This window comes from Mizuhopecten yessoensis, unplaced genomic scaffold, assembly GCF_002113885.1.
Source record: "Mizuhopecten yessoensis strain PY_sf001 unplaced genomic scaffold, ASM211388v2 scaffold11101, whole genome shotgun sequence".
Classification (NCBI taxonomy): domain Eukaryota; kingdom Metazoa; phylum Mollusca; class Bivalvia; order Pectinida; family Pectinidae; genus Mizuhopecten; species Mizuhopecten yessoensis.
Genome location: NW_018408880.1, coordinates 833589 through 854765, shown reverse-complemented (window position 1 = coordinate 854765; position 21177 = coordinate 833589). Strand labels below are relative to the sequence as shown.

At 34.7% G+C, this 21177-nt stretch overlaps 1 protein-coding gene across 2 annotated transcripts in view; it reads left to right on the top strand.

Annotated features, from left to right (window-relative positions):
* LOC110465825 (glutamic acid-rich protein-like) overlaps positions 1 to 21177 on the top strand; it is a 43895-nt gene that overhangs the window by 11010 nt on the left and 11708 nt on the right. For both annotated transcript variants that reach the window (XM_021521929.1, XM_021521930.1), the window contains exons 2-3: positions 14648 to 14807; positions 17898 to 19736. In XM_021521929.1, coding sequence (XP_021377604.1) covers positions 14648 to 14807; positions 17898 to 19736 — 1999 coding nt within the window. The remainder of the gene's footprint in view (positions 1 to 14647; positions 14808 to 17897; positions 19737 to 21177) is intronic.

The window sequence follows — 21177 nt, the reverse complement described above, 5'->3', positions numbered from 1 at the left end:
TACACACCAGGATAGGTGTAAATATACCAACTTTAACGAAATATCAGATCCCTGTGCTTTACCCCTAAGTATGTATCTGCTAACCGAATACACGCCCAGTACGTCCCCGCATCGCCCCTAGATACTTTATGCAGGGTAACTTATAATATCATGTAGTCGTCGTTATAACTAGCGCCGGTTTGTCATTAAGTTTGAAATAAGAATTTCATTTGTGTACATAAACGCTTCAATTATATTTACTTTATACTTGTTGAACTAAGACAGGTATGATCAAGTGTATTTATCTAAGCCCAGTGTAGTGTGTACTTTACATTTAAATGTAGTGTTTTAAGTGCTTACACCTGTATATTGAGTGAGTTTACCAAATGAACTTGGTTTATTTTACAGCAATTGCGAAACAGCTTCTATCTACTTATAATCATCACTGTTTGGCCTTAATTATTTGAAATGAAGGGTTTTTAAGCCTACCGCGTGGCCCTGTGCGTGACTTTCCTGTGCGAATTTGTCTTTTACATGTAGATATTAAATGATGTAAATAAACAAATGCTAGTTAGGTTCGTTCAATTCTAAATTATCACCTGTGTATGTTACGTCCATATTTCAATATTCGTTTTTTAAATGTATATGTTGGTACACGCAGGTTGTCATTATAGACAGGTAAAACAGATTTAGAGGTTTCCCTTTCACCGTCATTTTATCCCGTCTTTGCGTATTGCAGAGTTATCTTCTCTGGGGAGCAGGTATTGATTGTTACGTCAATTGTTTGTGAAAGCAACGTCATCAGTTTTTGAGAAAACGACGCACAAACCAATGACGTAACAATCAATACCTACTCACAAGAGAAGATAACTCTGCAATACGCAAAGACGGAGTACCGTATAATACATAATCGTTGTCGCTTGTACGGTTTATACGTTAGATGGCGTAAATACCGTACACGTGTAAAATATAACACAGTCAACGCTTGTCCAATAAAAGACGAGTCAAGCTGCCCATGCTCTAACAAAACAAGTTTATGCACGTAATTACATATATGAAGAAATCTTATCGACGAACCAGGCTGCTAGCGACATTCTTTGTTTGCTTAACCTCTTAGTATCATCTTCATATTGTAAACTTTAGTGGGCGTATCTACCTTACACATGTCAACATTGAAACATATTCAACTCTATGGTCAATAATTGGTGAGTCAAACTAACCAGGCTCTACCAAATCAAGTTAATATTGGTATGTACAAATATAAAGAAAATTGTGTTGACACATGAAGCTGCTAGCGACATTTATTGTTTACTCAAAGTAATTTACCTCAGACGATCAATCATCAGAGTTTACCATATTCTTTCGTTTAATTAAAGAGTATGAAAGGTCTCTATATCATCTGTGTCGTATGAGGGTGATACATACACATATACAGGAACGCCTCGTTATACTGCCCCTAGAGAAATTTTGGCATTATAAAAAGGTTTGGCGATAAATTGAGGGCAAGGTATACAAAAAGGTATGTCAGGAAACAAGAAAAGCAGTAATATTGAAAAATGTTTGCGTTAAACGGGGGGCATTAAATCGAGGTTTTACTGTCAACTGTTTTGTTCTGTCCATCCTTGGCAATTGCCATCAGGTGTAAAAGGACGACCAGATTGTGGTGGTTATTTTGCTTACATATAATAATCGTAGCCAAAACTACACATACCGAAGAAGAAATAGTTTCAAATGAGTACTTTCATCTCCTCAAGATCAGTGTTCCCAGAAACCTCAAAATGAGGTATTTTCACCCCCCAAAACAGTTGTTGTACCCCCAGTTTTCAAGAATTGCCTATATTCCTAGGGATACGCATCCTCGATATCCAGGGGTTACACTCACTTTGCGAAAGTGAGCGTAACCCCGGATATAGAGGATGAGGGGTACGGAACCTTGAACATATATAAAAATATACCCCCAAATTTGAAATTTTGAGGGAACACTAAAGATTATTTAGACTAAAATTATTTAGATTTATTTTTCGTATGGTAAGAACTGTTATCATACTAAGTGTGTTGAGAACTTAATTATATACGATCTCATTTTTAAAAGAAACAACAATATTTATAATAGGAATTTGTTCGATAAATAGTTTATTATGCCGAAACAAAACAACAACAAAAACCCATTAAAACATTTGTAGAAACGCTTCATTTTTTTGTTTGCTTCCGGCATTCGGAATTACATTGTAGATTTTGGTGGCTCTTTCAAGAGAGGCTCCGAATAAGGGAAACATGATCGGGGAAACTTGAGCGCGTGGGGGCGACATGATGATTTATTTATCCGTCATGTGACCAGTAACTTCCAATCAGATATGCTGTTATAAATATGAGATATTTATTTTGATACATGTAACATCAGACAGGCACGCGAGAATACCATGTAGTGAACAATATGTTTCGGGATATGATGTTATCTTTGACACGAGTTCAATAACTTTTAGCGTCATCGGCAACAATTGAGGAGTAATAAATCTACGTAATAAGTATTTGAAGCACTCTTCAATTTATCAAGATTTTATTGACATTCCCCCATGAGACGGTCTTGTTTTGTGTTCAGACACAAACTTTGACACACTAACTACATCCTCGTACATCCCAAGAACATCATCGAAAGTCTTGACTGGTTTGATAAAGAGTTACGTAAGTACGGAATGTTTGAGAGAAAGCACAATGCGTATTTCGCTATTGTTGGCATTCAGAAGAAATATAGCATTGTAGTATACAACTCTGTGAAGTTTATGTTTTGATAAAAGTGTTCTAAAATTTATTTCAAATCGAACTCTAGCGTAAATGTTGTGTATTGTACTATGCAATACCGCTTATGTCAGTTAGATAAACATGTTAATCATTTTTATTTCAATTTAATCTAATGACATACAATGTTTTATTGTTGAAAATATCTGAAGATGTTCCGTCAATATTAACTTGTAATACTTTATTTGAAGCTTTTGATATTTGTTTTAGTACACATGTAATCGAAGTGTATTTAAGCCCGATTTTCTGACTTAACAATCGCATATTGAAATATTTCAAACCCGTCGCCTTTATCATGTTCTAGCATGCGCGCAGTCTATTAGATATTCAGTGTATGTTTGGATCAACTTTTAAACGGAGATTTAAATGTATTGTTAGAAATATATCTATGTCCGCCTATGTTACACAATGTTGGTATCACACGATAGTCCGACGTTGATACATGTAAAACCGGGATCATTTTAAGATACCTTTTTTCCGCGAGTTTATGACCCCGCAACAGCTGAAGAAATATGAACATCACATTTCGCGCTATTGTCACTGGATATTCCGTCTTTGCGTATTGCAGAGTTATCTTCTCTTGGGAGCAGGTATTGATTGTTACGTCATTTGTTTGTGTGAGAAAATTACGTCGTTTTCTCAGAAATTGATGACGTTACTCTCACAAACAAGTGACGTAACAATCAATACCTGCTCCCAAGAGAAGATAACTCTGCAATACGCAAAGACGGAATAACCAGTGACAATAGCGCGAAATGTGATGTTCATATTTCTTCAGCTGTTGCGGGGTCATAAACTCGCGGAAAAAAAGTATCTTAAAATGATCCCGGTTTTACATGTATCAACGTCGGACTATCGTGTGATACCAACATTGTGTAACATAGGCGGACATAGATATATTTCTAACAATACATTTAAATCTCCGTTTAAAAGTTGATCCAAACATACACTGAATATCTAATAGACTGCGCGCATGCTAGAACATGATAAAGGCGACGGGTTTGAAATATTTCAATATGCGATTGTTAAGTCAGAAAATCGGGCTTAAATACACTTCGATTACNCTCCAAAACAGTTTGCTACTGACATGCAATAGGCTTCAATGGAAAACAATACCAAATCTTCGGTATAACATAACAAATAAATAAAATAAGAAAGAGAAAAATATTATAGATTCGTCTTACAAAGCAACAAAAGGAATTAAGCCTGCTACATATACTGTACAACTGAATCATTTACGGTGTATACTTAGTATAGAGATTTATTAAATGATACTTAACTGTATATATATACTATACATAAAGTGTTTCGCAATCGGCAACGAAACATGCATTGATGCAGAGTAAATGTGGGCAGGGATAGCAAAATATTGTTAAGTTGCTTTCACTAAGCTGATTATGGGCATTCAGACATGTTTAAAGACCACTTGTAAAGGGGAAAACGTACGTAGTTCAGACCTTCGGGATGTTTTTTTCCATAGCGTCTGTCGACATTGTTGACAGAGAGTGACCAAGGTATAATGTGTACATATTTGGTCTAATTGGTTAGGTTTTAACAAGTCTGTGAAGACCGATACGTCGATACAGTGTCAACAAACCCTAACGTCTGGCTTATACACAACTAACGTTGGTCTACATACTGTAGTTTTCAAAATATTTATTTCTCGTCAAGTGTTATCAGTGTTTGTTTTATAGATCAATTGTCATAATGTTCTCAAATTTGTCTTTGTTACCACGAAAGTCACGTGTGGTAATGACTGATTCAGTCTCTCTGTGCCTCCCGTCTTAACCTAAATTGTATTCCTGCCCCCCCCCCTCCCCCCTTTCCTCCATCTCCTCTCTTTCTCTCTCTCTCGCTCTCTCTTTCCCCTTTTCCCTCTCCCTTTCCCTCTGTTTCTCTGTCTTCCCCTTTCCTCCCTCTCCCTCTCTCCGGTTATCTCTAGCTTTCCCTTGTCGTCCCTTCCCCCTCTCTCTGTGTTTCTATCTGTCTTTCCCTTTTCGTCCGTCCCACTCTTTCTCTGGTTCTCTCTATTTTCCCTTCACTCTCCCTGTCTCTGTGTTTATTTGTGTGTGTTTCTGTGTTAATGACTGTTTGCCTTTTAATCGATTTTCACAACTATTGTTATAGGTGTTTTTAGACATATAAACTATTGTTATTGGTTGCTTTACTTAGTGGGCCTTCTCTGATAGCATAGCAACCAGTGATGTGGAAACAATGACAATCGATGTGAAAACATTTTAAACAATTGATGTATTGACAAATAATTCTCAATAATACGTTTCTTTGTCATATTAACACAAAGCAATTGTCCCCAACCTACACGTCCCTCTCTCAGATGATCACGGTGTGGGGGTTATTACACTCTCCGGGTTAAAAAATAATCTTTAAAATCTCTTGAAATATTAATACCAATTACCACCGGTTCAACGACTTCTTGAGTGGATGAAGTCCTAGGATACGAGTCGAGATCGTATATGATTATTTGGTGTTTGTATTTAAAAAGATCGTTATGATTGTCAAATTAAGTAAAGACTTTCTAAGAAATCAATATCTGTAATTTATTTCCTTTTTTTTTTTTTTTTTTTTTGTGTGTAAATTTAATATTTTTTACCAATGTCAGTAATACCCCTGCAGGTGGGGGATCGGGAAAAGAATACACCCGCTGTTACCCACTGCATGTATAGTAGGAGGCGACTAATCCGGAAACCACTGCAGAATTGGGAATTTGGTTTGGTGTTCTCTATTTGGGGACACAAAAGCGACCTAAATAAATCTGCTGCACCCATTGCAGTATTTGGGATCATTATCTTTCTTTCTTCTCCTAACTACTTTTTATTTCCAGGCGCCTTGCTTAGCAACGCCTCACTTTTTTGCCTTAATGTTGAGCGTTCGCCCAGGTGAGGAAGGCAATGGGTTCTGTCCCCAGGCCGGGACATATCAAAGTCCTTAAAAAATGGTAGTTGTTTTTCCCTGCTTAACGTTCAGCATTTAAGGGTAATGGAAACAAATGGTACACCCGTTGTCAGTATAATGTGACCGGGCGGAATGCTGTGCTTGGTGCCCTCTGCATGGTATTTCAATGAGATAGCACTATAAAGTCGGCATCAGATCCGCGCTATCACAAGGAGGCAAGCACATCTACACACCCTGTCTCCTGCACACACACACGCAGGCACGCATACACTACTCACATGGACGCACGTCCTTAAATGACCTTAGCTGTTAATAGGACGTTAAATAAAATTAAACCATACCAAACCAATGTGAGTAAAGGTTAATACCACGAGGTACATTCCTATATTGTGTATCAGTAACAGCAGTAACAGCAATACAACGATTAACCGTCAATGAGGTGCTTATATTGTACTGTGAATTTTCTAACACCGCTGTAGCTATTAACGTTCTTTTAAGTATCGACTTTAATCCTAACACTCAACAAAATATATAACCGATTTTCACCAATACTATACACATAGGTTTTGATTTAGTGGAAAGTATAGTTACCTTTGTAATTTATGATGAGTATCTTCATCTTTCTCCATGTACAAAAACAAATCCATTACTTATGGAAAAATTACAAATAAGAACAATCCATCTCGCGTCTGCCTTAATAAGTGAAGTAAAACATAAAGGGAATGAGAATTGCTTGGATTCAATAAGATGTCGTTGAATTTCATGATAGCTACATAGCGCTTTCAAAGTAGGTCACGTTCCACTCTAGTGAGTTAAACTCATACCTACCTACATTGTGATCCTGCTTGATATTCTACATACTCGGTCCTGACAAAATGGTCATAGATTGCCTGTTTATGGGATATTGGATTGTACCAACTATCGTTGTGTACCTTTTAACGGTATTAGATTTCTTTATTCTACTGAGTGGAATTAAACACGGGGAAATGCCAGGCGATTTTGGTCTGAATTTTGTTTTTATATTTTGTCCAATGCCATACACGTAAGATTAATCGCGAAGAGCACCATATTGTACACGGTGAAAGTTGGTATGGCCGTAATACTTTTCTTTAATGATTTGATGATTAAAACACCATGAAGGCAATTATTCCTATGAAATTAATTTGAAAATGCATATAACAGTATAGATACAAAAGCTAAAAAAACGTTAGCTAAAAAAAGAAGACAACACACGGCACAACAGTAGGAATACACTTTCGATTTCTGGTACAAGTGTTGCGTTACGGCGCTGGTATTCCGTCTTTTCGTATTTCAGAGTTATCTGCTCTTGTGAGCAGTGCCCACTTGTATAAAAAACATCTCAAAGTTAAGGAAAATCTCAAGCAATGTATTGTCTATGGGAAATCTTAGACTTGAGGAAATCTCAAGAGTTGAGATGTTTTATACAAGGGACCAAGGTACTGATTGTTACGTCATTTTTTTGTGAGAGTTACGTCATAAATGTTTGAGAAAACGACGTAATTTTCTCACACAAACTAATGACGTAATCAATACCTGCTCACAAGAGCAGATTACTCTGCAATACGAAAAGACGAAATATTTAGACACATCTCCTAAAATCTAATGGTTCTGCTCAGGAAGATGTCTTTTGTACAATATTTATGTATATAGAGAGGGAAACCATAGTGTTTTGAAGATGATTTAAACCCGGCTGGTCAATTATGGAATGTCTACATTAGTTGAAATACTTGTCTTTCAAATCATCCAATCAAAAATTTACACAGATAATGAATAATCGAATCGGCAAAAACTACCGAGGACAGTGCTAATTTGTTGATATGTCAACATCTCTTGTCGCTGATTTGAAAAAACGACGGAAAACCTCGGTCCTTTCTATTTCTCTTGTCATTATTAAGAAGTTATTATGTATAACATATTTTCCAACAATTTGACTTAATCCATATATTCATTGTATCATCACTTTTAACCGCAGTGAAAAGAATAAATATTACGACATCTTCCTATTTACATCTACAATGCCGTAAATTGGACGGTGTTCCGGTCATTTTGGTGATGTTTTGATCAGCTATAATTTTATTAATTATGGTCAAACATATTGTTTTGCTTGTGATGAAAAAAAGAAATATCAATTTAAATAAATAAATCTAGTGTGATATCATTTTTATTTCTCAAGATCTTAAGTATCATATTACAACCAATAGATGTACACCTAAACGGCATCCATGGTCCTCCTGTGCGAGAACACGTTATAAGAATACCTTCTGGCCTCTTGTGTTCCAACCTAGACACATTGCGTTGTTTGTTTCGAGTATCATATATGTTGACTGTAGTCAATACTATTAAATCAATAAACGGGCAATCAGCGTTGACTTCATAGATGGCTATCTATAGCAGCCGCCTAAGAAGGATATTTTCTAAAATCAATATCATATGGGCTTAAGTTTGTAAAACAAATCAGCTTACATATTGATAAAGACCCCGTTAACGGCAGTGTAGGATGACGCATCGGCCTTTTCACCCAGCCTCAGGACCTGTAATATACATGTTAAACATCCGTTATTCACCTATCTACGGTGTTTACATGTCAAAGCAAAGATGATAATTCTGTATTCAAAGGCGAGCTCCGAATATCATGATTCCGGTGATAGATGTCGACTGGTGACGGACAAAGTTACAACATAGGGTTTACACGTGAAGGTTGATGAAGGTTATGGATCTATGGTTGCCTTTGTGATCTAATAAGGAAATCTGTTATTTACCTGGTTATAATCAGAAGTGTGTCTTGTGGTTGTGTTGTCATTAAAAAAAGTTCTCGAGGAAGCAAAGCACGTTTTCCCTTCCGTAACACCTGGTCGTATTATCGTTGTACTTTCCTTTGTTCATATTTTGCCCTAGTTTAATCGATTTCGAGTTTGAATTATGGTTCTGTTGACACTTAGGTAATATCTGGTTGTATTTTAGTGTTACCATTTCCATATGTCGACAAAATTCAATAAAAAAAAAATCGGTCGGGAATTTCCGTCAAAATTAAATTTGACGTCGCGACATGATTAGTGCCCGATTAATTATTTTACAGTATGACGAAAAGACCCGAACGTTTTCCGCTTGGAAAACATTCACGTGTAATTGTTCTTTGTGTTATGTCTTTCATAACAACGTTGTGTTTTGGTACGTTTATTGATTGGTTGTACCAGGAAAATAACAGTATATTATGTTTCACTAACAGTGTAACGGAAACGTTAGCTCGATTTGCACCATTGCGTTTTGCAACAAAAACAATTAAGTTAGTATGAAAATAGAAAACCTGCCCAACATTGAACTCAGATAATTGTATACATTTCTTAACACTTTTTGTAATGGACTTCATACTACATAATGGAATTAAGACAATCATATAATGGAGTTTTTATTTTTTTATTTTAATGCCTTTTTTTTTAACTTTCGTTATGGTCTATATACTTTCATAAATGGACTATATACTTTCAAAATAGACTTTATACTTTTACGTCTGAACTCAAATGCTAGGTACATATAGTTAATTATTTAGCTGCAATCAATTGCCGATATTTATAGTTATTTTTATGTGAAAACTTATAAGAAAGCAATGCATTGAACCTAGTCAAATGATATCGTTAAAAGTATATATATATATATATATATATATATATAAAAAAACCATTGAGAAGTCCTTGTGTTGGAATTAAATAGAAAAAATAGAACAAAAGACAGAGATAGCGTCTCTAGGCCTTTCTCGGGTTGATTCCCCGTTCAGCAGAAGACTGTTTATTTTGAAAACAGGAATTGTGAGGTCATAGTTGTTTACACAAGAAAGTATGACGTCATCAATAATGCAAAGCCATTATGACGTCACAGAAGGCATACACATAAATCCATGACTTCAACAACAATACAAGCTAAATTGTGACGTTACATTACTTAGACAAATGCATAACTTTATGATCTTACCAACAATAAAAAAATACGGGAGATGCAAATTGTTTCATTTACGGCAACAATAAAATATGAACAATAATATTTAAAGCACAGCAATTGCTTAAAGCATGACACGTTGAATTTAATGTGAACTATTCAGACTGGGTTTCAACAGTTTCATTAACTCCGACTCCTTAACTTACCTCTTTATCACATCAGATGAATGCATTTGGTAAATTTTACTGTTGGTAAGATCATAAAGTTATGCATTTGTCTAAGTAATGTAACGTCACAATTTAGCTTGTATTGTTGTTGTAGTCATGGATTTATGTGTATGCCTTCTGTGACGTCATAATGACTTTGCATTATTGATGACGTCATACTTTCTTGTGTAAACAACTATGACCTCACAATACCTGTTTTCAAAATAAACAGTCTCCTGATGAACGGGGAATCAACCCGAGAAAGGCCTAGAGACGCTATCTCTGTCTTTTGTTCTATTTTATATATATATATATGGTAGCGTTCATTTGATTGGTGGTTTTAATGTGTTCAATTTTAAAATGCACCCAGGTGACGCCAAATGGCTATCAATGTTTATATGTATAGCACTTACCACACCAATAATATGTATTTTAAACAGCTCCAAGGAGTATTCATATTTCAGGCATTTTAATTTTTTTTTATTTCGCAAAATACACACCTATGGTTTAATTGCAGAGAGTCCCATTCGGGATTAACAGGTTGCTATTTCGTTATCTTTAGTAATTCATTATTTCTATAAATAAAATTCACGAAAAGTTATGAATTCGTGAATGACTCTTCGACTATTACCGCAAAATCTTAACCTAAAACGCTAAAGAAAATGAAATTATTTCATGGAAATAAACCGCGTGAAATAACTGCCAGAATCGGTCACTAATGACGGAAACATTTAAATTTTTCCGACTACACAAATAAAAACCACTTTGCAATATACTGTTAATTTGTCATATTTCGCGAGGTTATATTTTTGCGTTCGACAATGATTAGATCTAGAGACGACCAGGGATATAAATACTCACGCATATTAATTTAGATGTAGTATGCCAAGGAGTTTACACTTCTTGGTGTTAAATTTTGAAAATGAAGTAATCACGAATATTTTGGATGACGGATTATTATTCCAAATTGTTACAGAACCAAAATGTATTAACATTTCTTCCTGGTGTTAATTTTGTAGACAACGCTTCTGTTAATATCGATTATCATATAGTATTTTCCGGGTGTGTCGTGAGAACTATTTTCTCATCGTGAGTTCGTGGACGAAAATACATTCTCAAATGGGAAAATCCGTTCTGAAGTCGTTTGACTTCTTCTTGAGTACTATGTATTTTCATACTGACAACCCATAAAATGAATTTATCGTGTTGCCGGTAGTTGGTATATAGATGATAAGTATGATTATTATTGAAACGCAAAACCAAACTACGCCGCGTTTTGAAAGCGCGAGTAAGGTTTCCTGTCTGACTTGGACGATGTCAACCGTTATCTATCAGCATTGGTGACAAGGAATCTATGCAATATCGGACGTGTTTTTCTTTGTGTGTTCTTTTGAAGATAAAACTTGTCAAGCCATTATATTTTGTCTGGTAAATAACAGCTAGACTTCTGAAGGTTTTTGGCGATTTGATGTTGTACATGACCACAGAGGTATTGTATAATTAATTTATCCGATAGTGCAAAGTACACACTATTGATTTGACAAGGCTTTGCAAATATAAGATTTGTTAGCTTTTTAAATTTTATTTCAATAACAAGAAAAAAATCTCTGTCTTTCCCCTGTATCCGATGTTCTCAAATGTTGTAAATATTGAATTTAAGTGGCCATTCTAACGTTTGAATATATAGATTTTTTTACATATATTAGAGATATCCTCCATGGCGATTTATATTCATTACTGTAAAGCTAACTAGGCCTTTATCACCTGTTTGCTGCACACCGTCTGGTGTCGATATCTGTCAGCAAGTGATTATGATTGACAGGGATACAGTGTTCATGTCACGTAAATTGAACTACAACGCCATTGTATGGGGACACCGTGAATCTTACAGCATATATAATAAATCTCCTGTTGGTTGATTAAAAACGATATATTCCGTCTTTGTGTATTGCAGAGTTATCCTCTCTTGGGATCAGGTATTGACCTTGAAAAGTATTGCACTAAATGGCAGCTCTCAATTAATACTAATGAAACTAAAGCAATGATTTTTCAATCTAGACGCGGTGTCCAAACAACTAGCAAGAAAGAAAAACCGTTTTCATTTAATAAAAAGGAAATTGAACAAGTTGCCGAATATAAATACTTAGGCACAACGCCTTGTAACAACGGTAAATTCACGTTAGCAGTTAAAGAACTTTGTGAAAAAAATAAAAAAGTTCTATTTGCAATATCTTAATAAAATAGCTGATATGCCAATTTGGCTATGGAAGAAGTTATATAATTCCTTAATAAGACCAATATTAACATACAACTCTGAAATATGGTATGCAGACCACTATCAAAAGATTGTAAATGCAAGCAAAAGAGCAGATTTAAACCATGCATCTTTAGACATATTTTTTCTACTTGATAAAACACCTATTGAACAAATCAACCTCAAATTCTGCAAAATGGCATTGGGAGTTGGAAAATACGCTGTTTATGTTGCATCGAGGGCAGAACTGGGTCAGTATACCATGGACTGTTTTGTGAAGGATTACACAAAATGATATAAATGAACTTGTAAAGGAGTCGTTAAAAGTAAATAAACAACTCCACGAAAATAGGATATATACATGGTTTACATATATTTCCCAAATAAAAAAGAATAATAATATTAACTATGACTTTCATCACGACCCATTCTTTGCAAAAAAGAAAAGGAAAATGAAACTATTGTTTAAAAAGTCGATACATGCTAAATTTGAATCTTACTTTTTTGAAAAAATGCATAGTTTGGACGAAAATAGTAAGTTATTTCTATACAGTAAAATTTTAAAAAAAGTATGCAGAGGAACACTATCTATCGATACCCAACTTTGAATATAGAAAATTGATGGCAAAGCTGAGACTAAGCAACCACAATTTAGAAATTAAGGCTGGTAGATCTAAAAAGATTCCTCGACAATCCCGACTATGTAAATTCTGCAATATTGTAGAAGATGAAGTACATTTTATATTTAAATGCAAAATAAATTTAAATATCAGGACTACGTTTCCCCAAAAAATTAAAATTGACCCATCATTGCCTGATCTACAAAATTGAATATTATTATTGTCATCTGATGACCCACAGCTTTTGCAGGAAATAAGCCTCTTTATTAAAAATTCATTTGAACTGAGGAAGGCAGGCTTGCAGAATGCATACGTATGAAGTTAATGCTGTCCATTATATAGTATCAGTGTTTGTTTGATGTTTGCTGTTCGATCCTTGTAAATTGGATGTAAAATGCAATAAAGTTGATTGATTGATTGATTGATAATCGGCGTTTAAACTTAAACTACCTAATATGTACTTTGTGATTAATGAACGATCATCTAGATTATATTTATCTAAGGATTAGGTTTGTATTTATTGGTGGGTTGTTACCTCAGCCTAGCTGAGCATATGATGTCAGAGTTATTTCCTCTTGCTATCTCAGAATATATGGTAAGCACAATCATATTTTGTCAAAACAAATTCAAGTTTTTGTATCTTAATTTTAGTTATTTTCCCACCAACCACTCCACATCCACAAGCTGTATGGTATTTAACTTAACTTGTTACTGCTGGGATTTTGTTGTATACTTTCAGTTTTTAACATTGGCTGTAATGGATTAATTGTGGTCTCACTGGGAGGAAGCCCTATATGTGTCAGAAATATATCTATCATTCAGTATAAGTGTGGGATCTAGACAAGCGATATATTTCCTAGATGCGTATTTATTAAATCAATATATATGAGTTGAGAAGTAATTAGCCACCGTACGAACGTTTAATGTGACATATTTTCCAGATAATTGGCTCCTTTGGCCAAACACATGCAAGTATACATAATTTGAACAATAGGTAACTCAAAAAGTGACGCAAAGAACAATGATATGCCTGTTTCTAACTATAAAGCGCCAGTGATTACGTTGATTGCTGGTTGCTATTATTGCCTTGCTTACTCGTAGAGTATACATGTATATTTGCATTTCATTAGGATAAAGTCGGTTCTGTGGACCATATTTATTCCTTCATTACACGTTTTGAATGTTTACCATAATAACTGTCAAACAACCCTTTTTATATCAATATTTGTTCTTGTATGCAATTTTAATTGTGTCTTGAAATGGAAGTGTTAAACTTTGGTAGTCAATACAGCTGTCTCCGAAGTCTATTTTCACCTGGGTCAATTGCTTCACTAACCTTGTACAGGGGTTGTTGACTATCGAACACTGTCTGGGATAATTGATATTATTTGGGAGAATGCTTTTGTGTTTTACAAGAATGAAATTATATATCCTATTCAGTTCGTATAAAAAAGGTATCCATTTTCAATGCGTCATTCCCTTATCAGGCACGCACACCTTGTATTCATTGCATTGTGTATTTGAGAATTTGGTACAAGGGCACTGTTGTTTGGGCGACCTTCCCTAACACACGCAGACGTGTCTAGTACCTTAGATCAGAACACGTAGTCTTCTCGTCATTTCTAACTATATCAAACAACATTGCAAACTTTGGGTACTTGTATTATTAAGATATTCATAAAAAAAGAGTCGGTAAGACACAAGAGTCAGCTTTGAGAGAGACTTTGTAAAGTAATCAAAAAGAAACGCGATCCTGGACGCTTTAAAACAGTGATCTGTGATAACGATATAGTGATGTGCTTCTGAGTGAAATAGTTAGATTAAGGTAACAACAGTATGGCTTAATTGTTCATTTTATTTTTATATTCGCTGTTTAAACAGTTTTGTTTTAGTCAAAATCTATAAATATACATTAAACATTGTTCTAGGGAGACGAGGATATCAAATCAGTGAGTAGTGAGACGAAGCAAGAAGAAGAGAACACCAAACAGGAACGGGAACAGCCTAAACAGACGACTGAACAAACGCCTAAACAGACGACTGAACAAACTAATCCTGACCAGGGAGAACAGGATGACGAAGATGCAGGTATGACGTCACTATCATTTGAATACGATTTGCAGCTGCATGCATATAAGCATTGATTTATGATGGACTAAAATTTACAATCTATTTATATATCAAGATTTGTGATCACTGCATGCTCTATTTATTCATGACATACTTACTTAGCTTTGATCAATAATATATACCGTTTTAAATTTGTTACACATTTCCTTATTTAAAAGATTTGACCGCTCTCAGATTCCTTAATCTGGAACCTAAACCTTTTTGAAAATCGTTTTGTGGACACTGATATCTAACAGAAATTGAAATTTTGTTTAAATCCTTGTGTTAATAATGATGGATTTACACAGACAATATAGAGTTTAATGATATTGAAAACACATATGATAACATTTTAAATAGGACAATTATAACATACAACATCCCTTGTGAGTCAAAGATCTAGCTTAAAATTTCATACAATGTAGAAGTATCAAGGATAAAAATGTTTGTGTATTATCTAGCTTTTTTTTATTTTGATTAACAACTTCGAAAAGAAGAATTCTTTTTTCACTCCGCACAGTAGAACACACATACTATCGTCATATTTTAAACCATCTTATTTTCTATCTAATCTTTTGGTTTTGTTACTATCTTGCTTGAATGTATAAGATATCGCTTATGGCTTTATTTGCTTCGAAGATATATATATGCCATAACTAGGTCATAATTATAATCTTTGAAGTGAAAGGGTCCCGCTCTGGATAAGATTTCGAAGATGAGATATGTTATTCCAAAAGCAAAACGTGGCAAGTAGTTAATATGTACACAAATCATAAATGTATGTTTAATATTATGCACCATTTACACAATAATATTATTACGTAATATTTCGCATAAACTCCTGCACCATTTGACATTACTGCCACTGTCTGACTGACTCAATTTTATAGTTCTATTCTAGTTTTCGTGTTTAACATTTCCTCATCACTTATGGAGGACGCTATATTGATATTAATATCATAATTGGTATAGCAATAAATAAGTCTAAAAACCTTTAAACAAAATATCTAGTTGCGTGCAAACAAAACTGAAATCTCAGTGGAAAAGATTTGACACTAGACAATATTTCTTGCTCCTGCAGCTTTCCCAGTTTTGGTATAAGTGAAACTAATTGCATTACACGTTACATATACTAATATTTACCATTATAATAACGTTTGTGCGAAGTCTGTTCAACGTCGTGCCTCTAACCGGAAATCAGAACTAGATTGTAATACAATAATAATTAGAATAAAGTACGGACAAGAATATCCGGAAGTTTATTTTATATAGAAAATGTGAATGTATACGTATTGGTTAATATATATGTATGACGAATACTGATACTTGTTCGAATATTTTGAACAGTATGTACATTATTTAAAGGCGATTCTAGACACATGTACATTGTATGTATATATATATATATAGCGGACGATCTGAAAAAATGTTTTTTATTCTTTATTTTCCTTCGCAAGGACTTATTTATTTATTATATATATATATATATACTTATATATATATATATATATATATGTTTATGTCATACAATTTTGGAANAAAGCTGATCATAGCGTGCCATCAGTTCATAAAGTAATATGCCGCCCATATACACTATTGTGTGTATCCAATAATTGTTTCAGAGGAATTATTTTCCTAGATTATATTGTCATTTTCTACAACCGGTTTTACATATCTTCGATACTAAACATGAATAAATTGACACCAACATGTTTTATTATATATATTCGCACAAACATACAAACTAGGTTAACTCTTGTGCATTAATTATTCAGAAGACGTAAGAGAAAATCACCACAAAACGTAAGGGTGCATTGTATACTTATCATATCCATCAACACGTTAATCTGAAAGATGGATTATCGAATCAATTCTTAATCTCTTTACAAGGTTAACACCAAACATCCTATATCTATTTCTACTGAACTTAGATATTGGTGGGTTTATTACCAGGCATGGGCTTACTGCCGAACACATCTCCGTGGAGATAATGACATGTTAAGGATCCCCGTAACACTGCTTAAGTCGGTAAATACGCATTGGAAACGATTTCTCCCGGCATGACTACAGCTTTGATAAACCATCTCTTATCGTACCTTGCGTGATTTTATGAAAATAATAATAATGAAAATAAAATAAATAAAATATAATCATCCACAGTATTACAAGTTTAACGCATTAGTCGGACCACGCCGTGATTCGAATCATGGACTTAAATTGTTAGACTAGCGCTCTAACCAATTCGTGAACGGAAGTTTCCTTGCCAAACTGTGCTACAGACTCATCCTAAACGAAATTAAGAGGGCTCACTGTACATACGAAAATCGTCCTTGTAGTGGGCCATGGATCCTTAACCTAATTTTAAAGTTAATGTAGACTCATATTCTGCCGATAATACACTATGTTATACTATTATTTCATTTGGACACATATTTTTAACTGTTTGTTTGCCATTATTGTTTAACCGCAATAAAATCAAACTATTCAATTTTCTGTTGAACTTGTATCTAAATTGCCAAAAGACTTGTCAGACTAGTAAACGCGCCATTGGCTAATTCGTTCTTCAAGAAATCATACTAATTACAATTTTAGCATCCGCATCAAAAACGTGGATATTAAGTTTCTTCTTACTGTTGAACAAAAACATCATTTATAATGGTTAGTACATTAACATAAGGAAAACTTACATCTGCAATGTGAGTTTAATTTTTATAATGTAACCACTTTTCCGTAGGGGAAACCTCAGTAACATTATACTCCCAAAGGGTCATTATACGTTTGTTCAATCTCTTAAACAATACGCGGTGGAGGTACAACATTGATACCAGCTTTGATAACACACTGTCACGTGCTGTGTTTTAATTGGGTTTTGATGTGCAGGGAGCAATGTTAGTAAACAACTTATTGTAAACATTTTGAACCGTTTGTTATTATTCCTTTATCTTAATTTCTGATTATTTACAGATATATGATATTACGTATTTCATTATTGACCTCAACAAAGATAGTGACGTCTTTCAAACCTCTAAGTATGACTTCAAATCATTATATATCTTAATCTTTCTATAGGCAAATTCAATACTGATCACCTTCTACAAGAAGTAAGCGAGAAACTACTGCTTCATGGGTCGAAGGAATGTTTAGAAGAAGCAATTGATTCTGGAATTATCAACAAAACAAACATAAATAATGAAACAGTAGATGAATCTAATTTAGAAACTGACCATACAAGAAAAGAAGACGGAGAAGTAATAATAGAAAAACCAAATATAGTAGAAAACAAAGCAAACGAAAACTCGGCAAGTGTCAATGGTGAATCAGTTGAGCAACAAGAAAAACAGGACGTGGAAACATTACCAGAATCTACCGAACTGTCGACAAACGCTGGTGGTAACGTAGAATCGGCCGTCAGGTTAGACACCGAAATAAATCCAGAATCTGCCGAGCTGTCGACAAAAGTTGGTGGTAACGTAGAATCCGACACAAAAACCAAAAGGGTTCAACACGCAGAAAGCGGTAATTTTGAATCTGTAAAAAAAGCAGAGCAGTCTGAAGGCAAAAAAACCCCAGAAAGTGTCGAACAGTTAGAGACCGTTGATAATGAACCTGTAGAAAAGTCTAATCAGTCAAAAGTCGATAAACTAGAAACAGTCAAACTGTCAACGAATGACGACGTTGAAACTGTAGCGCAAAAGGATCAAACAGAGAATGAAACTAACGAGGAACCATCGAACGTGGATAGTCTAACGCAAGCAGAAACTGTAGGTAAAACGGGCCATTTAAAAAAGACAGAAGGTGAAACCGCTAACGAAAGCGAAAACTTTCAAACAAAACCTGCTGAGAAGACTGATTCTGTTTTACATTCAAATGATGATCTGGTAGAAAACAGAGCCTCTCAGAAATCTGAGGGAAAATCTGATTCTCATACTGGACAGAATTTAGAATCCTTGTCTGATAACGAAAACGAATTTGATATCCATCAGTCACAAGACTGTAGAGAAGCTATCTCTAATAAGCCAGAACCCGAAAACAAGATGGATGACAATAATCTATCTCAGGAAAACGTCAATAGCGTAAACAACAATGACGCTGAAAACGCGTCGAAAGAAAATGGAATGTCGTATGCAAACCCGGTAAGTTCCGATCAACGCAAACCTGATGATAGTTATGAAACACCACAAGAAGTAAAGTCTGACCGTACTAATGATGAAGATGTGTTATCCGAAAGAAAGACAGTCCAAATCGACCAATCAGAAGGAGATGAACAACAACAAAGAGACATCAAGAACGCGTCGGAGCCCGAACGAGAGTTAACTTCAGATCAGGATGAGGCCGATCCTGCAAATGCAGATTATGAGACTAAAGATTCATCAAAAGTAGACGACGACGACCAAACGCGAAATGATTTTACTGATACGGATAATGCCTATGAAACGGAAATTCGATCTGAAAGTAAAGACGAAAGAAGGTATTCAGAAGATGAAGATAAAGAAGGCGAAGAGCATAAGGAGATCCCAGATGAAACATATGAAGGTATCCATGACGACTATGAACAAAAGTCACGTAGATCGTATAGTTCCATGTCTTCCCGTTCCACCGATGACGCAAAAAGTGCGAAAGATGAAAAAGGCAAACCTTTCAAACAGGATCAATCCCAACAGTCTAAGAAAAGTGTAAGAATGGATGAAAATGTACAATCAAACCAACCTAGAACTGCCTCAACAAAACCAAAAGGTAACACTCCTTCCTCTCCGTCGCCAGCACAAAAGCATGCAACCCGAAATTCCTCTCGTAGCGCACAACCCTTTAGCCGACCTGTACATAAACCAGAGGCTACTACAAAGGCCGTCTCCTATACCTCTTTGAGACGCCCCAAGACTTCTAACTACGGAAGCATGATAAGTAGAGGTGATTATATGGCGCTGATACTTTTCCTTTCTTACCGCATGGATACCCAACACACACTGTTTCAAAATGCCTTCCGACATTCTTTGATCCGTCGTAATATAGTTACTATTTTCGGCTGCAAACACGACTTTCAGTCTTTACAGAAAACTTGTATGCGGCATGTATTCACTTTGATATGGTACTGTTAAAATTGAACCTTTCGCATCGCATGACATCTTTTACAGGAATGTACGCCTTAACGCTATTCTCATAACATGCCTTTGTAGATTGCATTATATCTGAATCGCTTTTACTAACTCACTTAACTGCTTTTTTCTGTATCATGCTCTGATGTATAAACGTGACATTCCATGGGTTTGTTGTTGTTGTTGAATAATATAAAATTATATCTCACTATGGAAATACTTATATTTAAATTAAACACTTGTGAAAAGCACTATTGAAAACAATGCATCGCTAAAAATGTATTTGTTATTCAACTGACCATTTTCTGTTCATTATATTTTTAAATTCCGGCAGGACGATGAAAAGGCTATTCTGTTTTTGAATCACAGTTTTCATTGGTCTGATGTTTTCATTAAAAGTGAGGCGTTATTCTTTTGCAGTGGTTATATATATACTATAGGTAGCTTATATAATGATGCAGTACTAAAAGGTCTATTTGATTTCGTATATATTAACTGCATTTGAAAAATAAACATAAAACGCTAAGGAATATCTTTGCTATGAAAGTTGGCACATTACGTTGACAAAGGAGGACAACTCGTTGGAAGAGAACGAATGAAGTCCCAATTGAAACTAGGTTCACTGCCGTGAAAAATGTCACTTGTAAAAAAACTCTTTCAACTTTTAAAAATAATAAATCACACATCTTTACATAGAAATGTGCAATATTTGATACCGAGTTCCGGTACAACGTGTTACTGCATTGTTTTTAATTAGACAAATAGTATGCAAAGTTACCAAGTGTGTCTCTATTGTATGCCATATAGAACAAATAACTCATATTTCACTCACAATGCTTATTAGATTGCTGGTTTGACTTATTTTTGTATATCTTTATAAACTGCATGCTTATTCAGCGAAGTAGAAAGCTTTAGACAATCTTACACCTACAAGATGTACAGTCATGTTAAAACAACTACATACATGTATATCATTGTGTTGCACTTTTAATTGTGTATATTTTAACGGATGATTGTTCTGTCAAAGATATAGTTAAAACACGTGTTTTTTTCAATTTTATATCTTACAACCCTTTCAACCCTATGTAACTATAGTAGACATACTTTACATTGATCTGGATGAGTCTATTATGGTCTACAGTGGTGAAAGGGTTAACAACTCAACGTTTTCTTTGTTATATCGAATTTACATTGATGTTTTTGTTACATATATTTTCACAACATTTTACTATAGTACTATTTCGTGTATATTACTC